Source organism: Tamandua tetradactyla, chromosome 2 (assembly GCF_023851605.1).
Source record: "Tamandua tetradactyla isolate mTamTet1 chromosome 2, mTamTet1.pri, whole genome shotgun sequence".
Taxonomy (NCBI): Eukaryota; Metazoa; Chordata; class Mammalia; order Pilosa; family Myrmecophagidae; genus Tamandua; species Tamandua tetradactyla.
Window position 1 is genome coordinate 192,133,693 of NC_135328.1, and position 12,190 is coordinate 192,145,882.

Below are 12,190 nucleotides of genomic sequence, written 5' to 3' on the forward strand. Positions count from 1 at the left end.
ACTTACATTATGAGTATCATCCTTCTTCCCAGAGACAACTTGGGTGCGTCCTATGACCGTGAGGAAATAGATGTGATTAGAAGAGGCAAGAAAGGAATATTATTGCATGCCTACTACTTGCTGGGCATTCTTACATGTATTATTTTGTTCTATTCTTAAAACAACAGGTTTTGCCCTTCATTTTACAGATATGGAAACTGTACAATCAGCTGGGTAGTATTGTCTTTGATGCCAGGTGGGTATACTGGCAAGAAGTTTGCTTCAATAGATACCCGAGAGTTTCTCTTCTGCCCTGCCTCCCACTACACAAAACTTAGCAAGTTTTTTCTGATGACTATCTATCCTTGTGTGGAGTTGCTGAGATGTTTGCTGTTCCCCACAGTGGTGTCCTGTGGCCATCCTGGCTCCCCGCCCCATTCCCAGATGTCCGGAGAGAGCTATACTGTGGGGTCTGTCGTGCGTTACAGTTGTACTGGCAAGCGGACTCTGGTGGGAAATGCTACCCGCATGTGTGGGCTGGATGGACACTGGACTGACTCTCTTCCCCACTGCTCAGGTATGGGGCATGGAGGGGGGAAGATGGGTCCAATGGAACATGTGGCTAGGGCAGGGGGTAGGGGGGATAGATGCACTCCCAAGGTGTAAGCTTCACTGAGGGATGAGAAGTGGTCAGACCTTTTGAACCCTCACTGAGTCCACAGCTCTAAGAGGTCCCAACTAGACTTCAGACATTGTGGTCTGAGGCTAGCTTCATCCCTTCATCAGCTGTGGTCAGGACCAAACAGTCAAGAGACTACAGAACTAGGAAGGACACAAATTGACATGATCAGCATATGGCCAGAGTCCTGTCCAGTCATGTGATTCCTTGATTTCCCAAGAACAAATCAAGCCTTCCTATTCTTAAGTCCAGGCCCAACCCCACTTGTGAGCTCTTTTATTTCCCTATTTCAGACCCCTAGGCCCAAGTCTGTTTTTCTTTCTTTCTCATCACTGCCCCCCCACCCCCACCCACTCATCCTGTGTCTTAGCTCCCTAGAAAGATACAATCTTCTTCCCTGTTGCCCTAAAACACCAGTCCCTAGTATTTTCCTATTATTTTTTTCTGCTCATTTCTGAGGATACTGACAGATGTTATCAAAATAACAAATGTAGGGAATTGCCAAAGCTTGAAAAATCCTCATGGCTATATTATCCCAGCCAGAATTTTGTCGTTTATGTCTTATAACAGGACAAAATATTTGGAACTGAATAATGATAGAAACCACGAAGCCAAAAAATTAGCACCCTGAGCTTTGTCTTCTTTGAAGTGAGGCTACCTAGCTCTAAGGAATTCCATAAGGCATGTCACCCATAAGAGGGACAGTTGCTTATGTAGCTTGAGATTACTCTGGAAGCCCACCTTGGTGTTGAAATTAACCCCTATCCCTGCCTATGCCGGATAACCCCTAGAGGAAAAGATCCTGACCTTTTTCTAATACAGAAGACTTCTTGATATAAGACCTCATCTGCAAGACACAGAGCTGCTCTTGCAGTTTGAGGTTCCAAGGTGAACCTGACTCCAAAAATTACGACCCTGCCAGAGTATTGAGACACATATTAATTAAGTTTCCCAGGAGAGAGAGGTTCCAAAAGTACTGACCACTGTTTCAAAGGACTGTTGCCAGGACAATCCAAGACATATCATTCTATATGACCTCTAAGGACTTTGGCCCCTCATCCCTATCTAATCTCTGAATAGTTGGGACTGCTAAGAGCCATGAGGACTCCTTTAGCCTTGACTAGAAGTCCTGCTACCTGAGCCATGACTTCTTTCTGTTTGGACTCCTGGTGAAAGTTACTTGAGGATGATGGCATGGGGGGCTGGAGTGTGCACACTGGGACCTCCTGAGTTATCTATAGAGCAAATTTTTGGAAAGAGAGGCATTCTGAAGGGGAAGGGGATCCGAGCATGCATTTGCCCTAGTCCCATCTCTGAACAATTCCTTTACATAAAATTCCTCCCTCTAGATACTTCTCCAGACATTGGGCTAATAGTGTCCTTAAACTCTATTTGATCTATTTTGGGGATCTTGTTGTCCATGGAAAGGGGAAGTGCAGGGTAAAGGGATAGAGACACCAAAAAGAAAGCCTTGAGCATCTTCCACTTGTTAACATATATGTCATCATATGGTCAACACATGCTTATTTTCCTGGTCTACTGCTTGAAATGCAAAGTTTCTTCTTTGCATTTCCATAATTTCCTTCAATGAAATTGTGTTAGCAGAGGCTGGAAAATGATCTTGTGATGATATTACAGAAGCAATTCTTGCCTAGATACAGAAGCTAGAAAACCTCCAAAACTCTTTCAATCCTGACATTTCATAATTTTGTGGCATCCTAAGTAATGATCCTGCATGTGTAGGAAAGATTTCTACATTGGCGACATCATAGATCAAAAGGAGATACTAGAAACCTTAGGAGCTTGAAAAATTAAGAGTCAGAAAAGGAACCTTCAGAGGACATAGACTCCACTCATTAGGGGACCACTTGCATTCAGCCATTTGAATCCTCATCCTGAATATTCTGAAGAACAGTTTAAAAGTTTCATTTCTCCCATGTACCCATCAAGGATATCAGACACTTAGGAGACCAGAATCATGGGCAGACCTTTCCTGGAGACCTCCAATGTAAGATTAGTAGGTATTCTATAAGGGCTGTGGGTGGAGAATAAAAAAACCTTAAATGCCTTAGCTAAGAAAATGAGAGGCAAGAAGAATAGCAGATTAGAAAGTAACACTGGGTATGCACCAATAGCTAAAACAAGATACAATCCCTCCCTTCCTGAGACTTACATTCAGTCATATTTTGTAGATCCTAAGAGTACCATGGTCAAATTTTTTAGGCTTATTCTGTACAATCAGTGGACCCAGATGATTCCTAACAAAATCTCCTGAATCCACGAGTCATAAGACATTGAACCATCAAGAACAGGCAGAGATTTCTTCTTCAGGAAGTTCATTGCCCACCTTCCCAGTATCACCATCTTGCTAATATACCTCTTCAGTAAAGAATTAGCAGTTGCCATTTCTTTATTCTGCAATAATAATAGGGGAGTCTGTTACAATATTCTGTCCCAGACTCCCCTATATCATTGAAAAACATGTCCCAAGTGGAGATGCCCCGAGTGGAGGCCATTTCATCATAACAAGTCCCCAGGACTGGAGAGCTCCACTCTCATGCTTATTTTACAATAATGTTGGCTCCAGCTAACCAGTGTAGAAGTTAAAGTTACCATCAAGTTTGCCTTCATGGGGACATGGTATTGCCTGTTGCATGAGCTACATCCTGGAAAACTTCAAAAGATTAAAACCTAGTCATATATGATAGACCTTCTTTTTTCAAATATTTAAATTAGAAGTTAAGTGAATCTCCCTTTCTTGATGGGGAGCAGAAAGGGGAACAGATGTCATATAGTATTCTCATAGTCGAGAGTAGAATAGAAAAGGAAATAATTCCAAGATTGGGAAGATGGAAGATATATCAATGATAAGTGGTAGAATGAGTATACATTATTGACTCCAACAAACTAAATATGATGACAAGATGTTACCATTTATACTCACATTTATGGGTTCGTGAAAAGATAAATTCCATGACAAATGGAAATTTTATCATCTCATACTGTTGCCATTTATTCCTTAACCTTCCTCCTCCTTCTTCATATTACTGTTACCTAGTCTGATATCTTCTGCACATATCTATATTATGAAGTATGCTGGCTCCCAAAGGCTCTAGATTTTGTGATTTTGTCTCCTGTTATTTACCCTCCTTTATCTATTGAATCCTTAAAATTCAAGGGTGAATTTGTACAGTCTCAGAAGCCAAATAAATGCAGCAATATAGCAAGAAGCATAGAGTAAAGCAAGAATGAAATGAGAGGGTCTAAGATAAATAATCTGGAACTCTCATGTATTGAGAAATTTATGGGTCCTCAATTAAAAGCCCAGGATCAATATTCAAACTGAAATATTGAAAGCCCATGGAAATGTTTCAGAAAGAAAGAAACAAGATCAGATGGCTGTTGGTTGTTCATTTTTGAGATGTGAGGATAAGATGGAAGATTAACTAAAGGGAGAATTTAAAAGGAAGGGACACCAGTTAGGAGGCTCTTGCCCTAGATCCTATTTAGTATCTAAACTAAGATGGTGGCATTAGTAATGAAGACGATGATGTGGCAGTAGCAGATTTGGGGACATGTAAGAGGTAAAAGCAGGAAAGAGACAGTGTGGCCAACCTAGATCACTGAAATTCCAGATTGGCACAGGCCAAAGATGGAGGCACAATTTCCACCATAGAACCTTCCCTCTGCCTTCTTATTTCCCTCTGTTGTGTGGTTCCCAAGGACCTCCCGCTGACTTCAGACCTTTGTGTTCTTGGACCACTGAGTAGTGAGGCAGGAGCCTGTCCACATATTAGGCTGGGCACACAGCTTCAGCCCCCTGATTTGGGAAGCCAACTGCTCCTACTTAGCAACAGCTTTCTCCTCCCCCTCACCCTTTCTCTCTTTTCCACCCCTCCAAATCCCTTTTCTTCCATGCTAAAAACAACAGGTTTGTTTGGTTCTGATCCATAGGGACCAGCATGGGAGTTTGTGGTGACCCAGGGATCCCAGCCCATGGCATCCGCTTAGGGGACAGCTTTGCTCCAGGTGGTCTGATGCGCTTCAGCTGTGAAGCTGGCCATGCACTCCGGGGGTCATCAGAACGAACCTGTCAGGCCAACGGCTCCTGGAGTGGCTTGCAGCCTGAGTGTGGAGGTAAAGTATGTGATGCATTCTGCTCTTCCCCCTTGCCTAACCCAGTGCCCTTCCCCCTGTTCTCCCAAGCACCTGCTCTCACGTTCCCAGATAAAATTTATGGCCCCATTACTCTCTCATACCCTGTAACACGGCAGATAATAGACATAAACAGAGAGCTTATTATGTTCATTTTCACTAGTCATCCAAAGACAAATATATTCCCCACCCCCATCTCAGAAGGGTAGCAACCAGAAGGAAAGAACCAGAAAAAAAAAAAAAAAGAATTTATCCCATTGACTCTTTCATTTCCCAACTATGTGCCAAATACTGTGAAAATTGTTGGGGACACAGCAGTGACCCAGACAGACACATCTCTTGTCCTCTCAGAGCTTATATTTTAAGGGGAGAGGCTGGTTAGCAAACATCCAAAGTGCAAAAGGAAATACAAATCCAATTTTTAAAAGCCATTTAAAAATAATATGGGTCCCTTGGTATGTATAATCTTTTTTTTTCTGTTATCATTTTATTTCTTTTTCTGTTGTCTTTTTATTTCTTTTTCTAAATCGATGCAAATGTTCTAAGAGATGATGAATATGCAACTATGTGATGATATTAAGAATTACTGATTATATATGTAGAATGAAATGATATGTTAAAGTTTTTGTTTGTTGTTAATTTTTTAAAATTAATAAAAATAATAATAATAATAATATGGGTCCTTAATGATGGTTTCTGAAGTAATTCTAATGGGGGAAATTATACTTCTCCACACATTTCTAAATATCTGGAGGGAAAAAAAATTTTTAACTCTCTCCCTAGAGTCCAGCTTTTTGCGGCTGCTCCCCAAATCTCTCTGTCTCTCTCTGAAATACAGTCTGCATTGCACTCTCCTAATTAGGAAGCAAGTTTAACAGCTGAGAGTAAGGTTGAGTAATTTGAAATTGAAAGAGAAAGGAGAAGGTTTGAAATAATCATCTAGCAAGGGGGAAGTGTGAATGGAATAAGGAAATGTATAATTTCCAGGCAGCACAGAGGGCTCACTTAAAGGAAGAGGTTATTAATTTAAACTGAGTGTGGTCAGCATGGTTCTACATTTCTGTTTAATCACATTTGGCTGCTTAGGCACAGGCACAGAATAGGTGAAGTGTTGGGTTTAGGGTTGGGCTTTTACTAGGCAGCTAAGACATTGGTAGAAAGTGGCAAAGGAGATGTGGATTATATAAGGCAGAGATTTATGGTGGATCTTGCAATCTAAACTGGGCAAGGAAGGATCAGGTGTATGAGTGGAATAAGAGATAAGACACAGTCGGTAGGATCAATAGATCCCACAAGGATCAAAAGTCACCAGAGACCAAACCCCAGAGTGAGTTAGCTAAGGACATAAAGGCAAGATGCTTGAAATTTAGATCATGGAGTAGCCTTGCTGAGCAAGGGGAGATATTCTGGCCCAGGATCAGGGGACATCTACACTAGCAATGACACAAATGGGATCAATGCCCTCTCCCACTTGCCAACCCAAAGTCCTGCCTTTGCTGGGGGTAATATTTGCAAAGTTAACTTCTCCAGAATTTTGTAGGCATAGCAAGAGAGCTTTGTGGTAGTGGCAGAGTGTACTGGCAGTGGGAGAATTTAGCATATTCTCATATATCCACTGTGACCTTCATCCCCTTTTATGTCAACTCAGATCCCAGAATGGAGTCAACAAGTCAGGAATACTCAGGAGACAGAAGGCAGATGGTTAACAGCTTGGACTGAGAGTGAATCATAGGTGTTCATGACTTCCCTTGAACAATCCTGTACATCCTTCAAGGCTCTACTCAAATTTTACCTCTTCTCTGGAGAAGCCCCTCTCATCTCTAGCCGCAATGAGCTGCTTCCTTCTTGGGGCTTTTTTTTCCTTCATGTATAACATTTATCAGGTCATATTTCAATTCATCTATTCATAGGTAGGCTTCTTGGGCTTTTAAGATAGACTGAGCTCCTCAAGGACAGGGAACATGACTTGGTCATCATTGTTTCCCCAGCACCTGGGTAGCACAAATGACTGTCAAATGAATGAATGTCAAGGCCTATGTGATGTGTTAATTACATAGCAATCAATCTGTAATTTGACTTTGAGACCATGTAAATGTTTTACATAGTTAAAAAACAAAATTAAATCAAAGATGAAAAATCAAGCAATCTGTAAACATCAAAAGCAAAATGGGGGAAAAAATGTGTATCGAGTTGGTTCTTTCACAACCCAGAGAATTATTTCAATGGATTTTAAACACAGAATTCGTTTAATGTATATTTGACTATGGTATATCTTCTAAGGATAAAGAGAACCACAAAAAAATCTTAAATTGTCTTACAGCGGTCATCGAGTATAATGACTCTGAAACAATTACATATATAATACCATAATTTAGATGGATAAAACAAATAAAAATTAATGTCATTCAGATCCAGAATTTTCAACATAAACTGATAAATATGAAAATAAAGAAGTTAAGGAAAAAACCCTTAATCCTACATTTGGATTGATAATATTTGTATTATCTCATAATGTAATTTGTATTAACTCATGACGTACAGGTGTGAAAATCTCCCTGACATTATGGGATGTGACTCCCAGGGATGAGTCTGGCCCTGGCACCTTGAGATAAACAGTGCCTTCCTGACCAAAAAAGGGGAAAATAAGTGTAATTAAGTAAGGGATCAGGGGCTAAGAGAGATCAAATAGAGTTGAAAGGCTATTCTGGAGGTTACTCTTATGCAAACTTCAGTTAGTGCTATTTACCGTGGTTTGCTAAACCCCAATCAACCTCACTTCTGTTAACTCTTAAGAACACCTAAGGTTCAAACTGAGACTCTATAAAAGTTTCATGCACTAAGTTTGCTTCTCTGAAACCTATAATTTCCAGAAGGCTTCTAGGTGTGCCAGTTTGAAACTGCTGTGTACCTCAGAAAAGCCACGGTCTTTAATCCCAATTCAATATTGTAGGGTGGGATCTTTCTGATCCATTTGTTTCCATGGAGATGTCATCTGCCCAGCTGTGAGTGGGACCCATCAATTAGGTTGTTTCCATGGAGATATGTCACCACTAATTCAAGGTGGGGTTGCTTACTGAAACCCTTTGAGATGAAACCATTTTGGAAAAAAAACATCAGAGCTGACACAAGCAAGAGACCTTTGGAGATGAAGAAGGAAAATGCCCCCAGGGAAGCCTTTTGAAAGGAGAAGCCAAGATAGAAAGCTAACAGATTTCACCATGTATCTTCCCAGTTGACAGAGAAACCCCGAATGTTACAGGCCCTTTCTTGAGTCAAGGTCTCTTTATGTAGATCCCTTAGTTTGAACATTTTTATGACCTTAGAACTATAAACTTACTACTTAATAAATTCCCTTTTTAAAAGCCATTCCATTTCTGGTATATTGCATTCCAGCAGCTTTAGCAAACCAAAACTCTAGGTCAGATAATTTCTGAAACCATAGGGGCCAGCATCTCCAAGATTTCAGTTACATCCCCCATCGACATTCCTTCTCAACACGAAAAAGGCAGAACAAGCATTGTCTAAAGATCCTATAGAATGGGCGAAGGGTCAAAAGAGAAAGAGGAGGTATAACAGGAAAAATAAGATTTAACAAATGAGTATGATTGCTGAATCACTATATTAATATTCCTTCTAGCCTCCAGAAGGAAAAATCTGAAATAGTAGAATAGTAACCCATAACAAACTCAGAAGTCCATTCTGTAACTATTAGTTGAAGTGTACTTTTAAAATTATTGCGTTTTCTTTCTTTGCTTTGTATATATGTTATATTTCACAATAAAAGAAACAATATTTCTAACACCTGATGGACAAATTTTCTAACACCTGAGTAATAAAACAAAAGGAACCAAGGCTCTTTAGAGAAATGGCTAATTCCAGGTCTGGAGCAGGAAATGTACAAGATGAAAATGGCACATCTTGTCACTCCGAAAAGCTAAGAAGCTGTCAAAAACAACGTGGCTCAGCAGGCAAGAATGCTCGCCTTCTATGCCAGAGGACCCAGGTTCGATTCCTGGTGCCTGCCCATGTAAAAAAAAAAAAAAAAAAACTGTGGTCATGTCAAAGGAATTCACAAGCACAACTTCAAGAGGCTCTTACCAGCCAAAAATGAAAAAATTAAGCATCAAAAAGAATAATAATGGCAATGGATGCAATCACAGTAAATACATTTAAAGCCGTGAGTTCATAATGGTTCTTACAAAAGTTCATTGGTAACCTTTGGGGCTTGCTAGGGAACTGTGATGGTTGAGTTCTGCTATCAGCTTGGCCAGTTGTGGTGCCCAGTTGTCTGGGTGGCCCTTGCTGCCAGGATATTTTGTGGCTGGTTGACAAATTAGAAGGCTGGTTTATTAAATTGTCAGTCAGTTGATTGCATCTGTGGCTGATTAAATCTACTATCAATTAAGGGCACACCTCCCACAAACAAGATAATCCAATCAGTTGGGTTTGATCCAGTTGGTTGAAGACTTTTAAGTGAGAAGAGAGAGTTTTCACTTTTTCTTTCGCCAGCAAGCCTCTCCTGTGAAGTCTGTCCAGACCCTCCATCAGAGCCGCCAGCTTCACAGCCTGCCATATGGATTTTGGACTCTTCCAAATCCACGGTTGCATGAGACACCTTTATAAATCTCATATTTACAGCTGTCTCCTGTTAGTTCTGTTTTTCTAGCAAACCCTGACTAATACAGGGACAAATTTTCTAACACATGACTAAAAAAAAAAAAACGAATCAAACATTATCCTGCCTTCCTGTGTGAACTGTACTTCAGGGTAAACAAATGTTTGATGAGGGAAAGTTCTTTATTCAAGAGCACCATGTACTGCCAATGGAATGATAGAATTAGAATATCACCATTTTGCCACCCCTAACTACATTATGGATCTATTTCATCAATTGCTGCAAAAATCGTTACGTGAAAAGCTAATGAGAACTTTATAATGCTGGATTAGGTGGACAATGGTGGACAAATCCAATGATCAGTCTCAACACCAGATAGAAGGAAATATTATGTGCCTCCTGATTTGATACAATAAAGACACACAATCACCTACAGAGTACCCTTGCCACACAGTATAACTTGATTACAGGAAACAGAGAAACGTGTTAAACAGTGCCTCACTGATGAGGTTACTAAAGCCAAAATGTGAAAAATTCTACAGAACAAATGCTGTGCTTTTTATAATAAACAAATCGCAGGGGAGGGAGGACTAATCAGTGCATTCAATCAGACTTAGAGGAGTGCCAACCAAATGTCACGTGTGGCCCTTCCTTGGGTCCTGATTCAAAGAGTAGGAATTTAAAAAAATATTCTTACAGATTTCTCCTTTACTTCTGAGGGTGAGATGATTAGGCATGAAAACAGCATAAGAGCCATTTCAATCCACAGGGCCTCAGGTAGCCCATGGTTTCCACTCTGGGCAGTGTTCCATCCCCCAGAGGATACTGTCATTGTTCTTGTGAATAATTTGCCCTTTTGGCTTCCTAGTGATCTCCTGTGGAAATCCTGGTACTCCAAGCAATGCCCGAGTCGTGTTCAGTGATGGCCTGGTTTTCTCCAGTTCCATCGTCTATGAGTGCCGGGAAGGCTACTACGCAACAGGCCTGCTCAGCCGACACTGCTCGGTCAATGGCACCTGGACAGGCAGTGACCCAGAGTGCATAGGTAAGAGCCCAGGCCCTTTGAGCTCCATGGCAAACTGTGGCCCAGGCAGTGAGGTTCTTCCATGCAGAAGAAGGCTGTCTGGAGACTGGGGAGGCTGGCTGGCATGGCAGGACTTAACCTTGAATGACAATAGTATCAATATCCTATAGTTGATATTGATAAAGGTTAGTGCTTTATTTTATATTATCTCATTTGATTCTCACCCTAACCACATGAAGTAGCTATTATTAGCTCCACTTTAAATATGAGATAATTGAGGCTCAGAGAGGTTTAAACATATTTTGGCCATTTCTCAGGCTCTAGCCAGTTCCTTGGGCTTTCCTTTTCTCTTTTTAAGGGAAACCCTTGGGATCAGTCTGGTTCTCTTTCCACTTTACAGCTGTCACCATCCACCATCTGTGCTATCCCTTTTCTCCTTTGGACTTATCTTCTCCCTAGCCTGGCTCCCAAAGATGATGTAGTCTCCCAACTCCTCTTTCTTGCTGCTCTCAAGGGCAGGGCAGCCCCAGGCCCTGTTCCTTGGAAAGCAAGTCACTGTAGGGCCCAGATGGGGAGAAGTGATAAGATGAGGGAATCTTTACAAAAACCTAATCTGTGATTTCAGGCTTCATCTAAACTCTCATATTAAGTTGAATTTTGTTCTGAGGGCAAAGGATGCCAGACCTCATTCTCAGTTGATTCCATAACATCGGTTTGACCATTGCATAGGTCATAACACCCTGCTTCTAGGCTGATCAGCTTTCAGAGGCTTCCTAGGCAAAAGATCAGGTGATACAACGTGCCCCTTTCAGCTGCTAAATGCCTCTTAGGCTCTTCAACCAGAAACCCCCTCTCTCTAGGCCCAGCCTCATTTAGGTACTGACCCATCTATAAGTCCTCTTAGAGGGGCATGTTTTGGTTAAGGATGGTCTTTACAGCCCAAGTTGCTGGGGCGCATAAAGTGTGGTATGGGCAAGGGCAGTGGCATGTCAGAGAGCCAATCCTGGGAGAGTTGGCCAAACAAACTTGAGGATGGGCCGAGCTCAACTGGGAGTTCATCAGGGGTAGTATGACAGTTTTCCTTTCTTGGATTTATGAAGAGAGTGTTAGGGATGGTATTCAAATGTTGAGGTGAAATGAAGCCTGGGCTGGGAGTGAATAATCTGTATCTTTCTTCTCCTAGTCATAAACTGTGGTGACCCTGGGATTCCAGCCAATGGCCTCCGGCTGGGCAATGACTTCAGGTACAACAAAACTGTGACATACCAGTGTGTCCCTGGCTACATGATGGAGTCACATAGGGTGTCTGTGCTGAGCTGCACCAAAGATCGGACCTGGAATGGTACTAAACCAGTCTGCAAAGGTGAGTCTGAGTGCCATTGACCTGGAAGAGGGCCAAAGAAGATACAAAGGTGACTCTCTAGAAGGAAAGGGCTTGGCAAGGCAGAGCCCTAACATCAGAGGGGTATGTGAGCTGAGGAAGGGCCCCTGAACATCTGCAGAGGGGGAATTGGAAGGTACTAAGGTAAGGCCTTACCTTACCTTAAGGGGGAAAGCCATGCAGAGTGAGGGCTGAATGTTCACATTTGGAGAGACTGTTGTAAGACACAACTAGATGAAGGCCCCCAAAGTAAGAGGGGGTGGTTTTTGGTCCTTCCTGTTTAGCCCGGATTCCCGGCACATGCAGGGTAGCCAGCAATGTCAGTGCTGATGACCGGGGATAGTTTCTCCAGGACAA

At 41.7% G+C, this 12,190-nt stretch overlaps 1 protein-coding gene across 1 annotated transcript in view; it reads left to right on the plus strand.

Moving 5' to 3' along the window:
• Positions 1 to 12,190, plus strand: part of CSMD2 (CUB and Sushi multiple domains 2) — a 609,437-nt gene that overhangs the window by 558,698 nt on the left and 38,549 nt on the right. The window contains exons 56-59 of the mRNA XM_077150390.1: positions 383 to 556; positions 4,613 to 4,795; positions 10,297 to 10,473; positions 11,636 to 11,815. Of these exons, the coding sequence (XP_077006505.1) occupies positions 383 to 556; positions 4,613 to 4,795; positions 10,297 to 10,473; positions 11,636 to 11,815 (714 nt within the window). The remainder of the gene's footprint in view (positions 1 to 382; positions 557 to 4,612; positions 4,796 to 10,296; positions 10,474 to 11,635; positions 11,816 to 12,190) is intronic.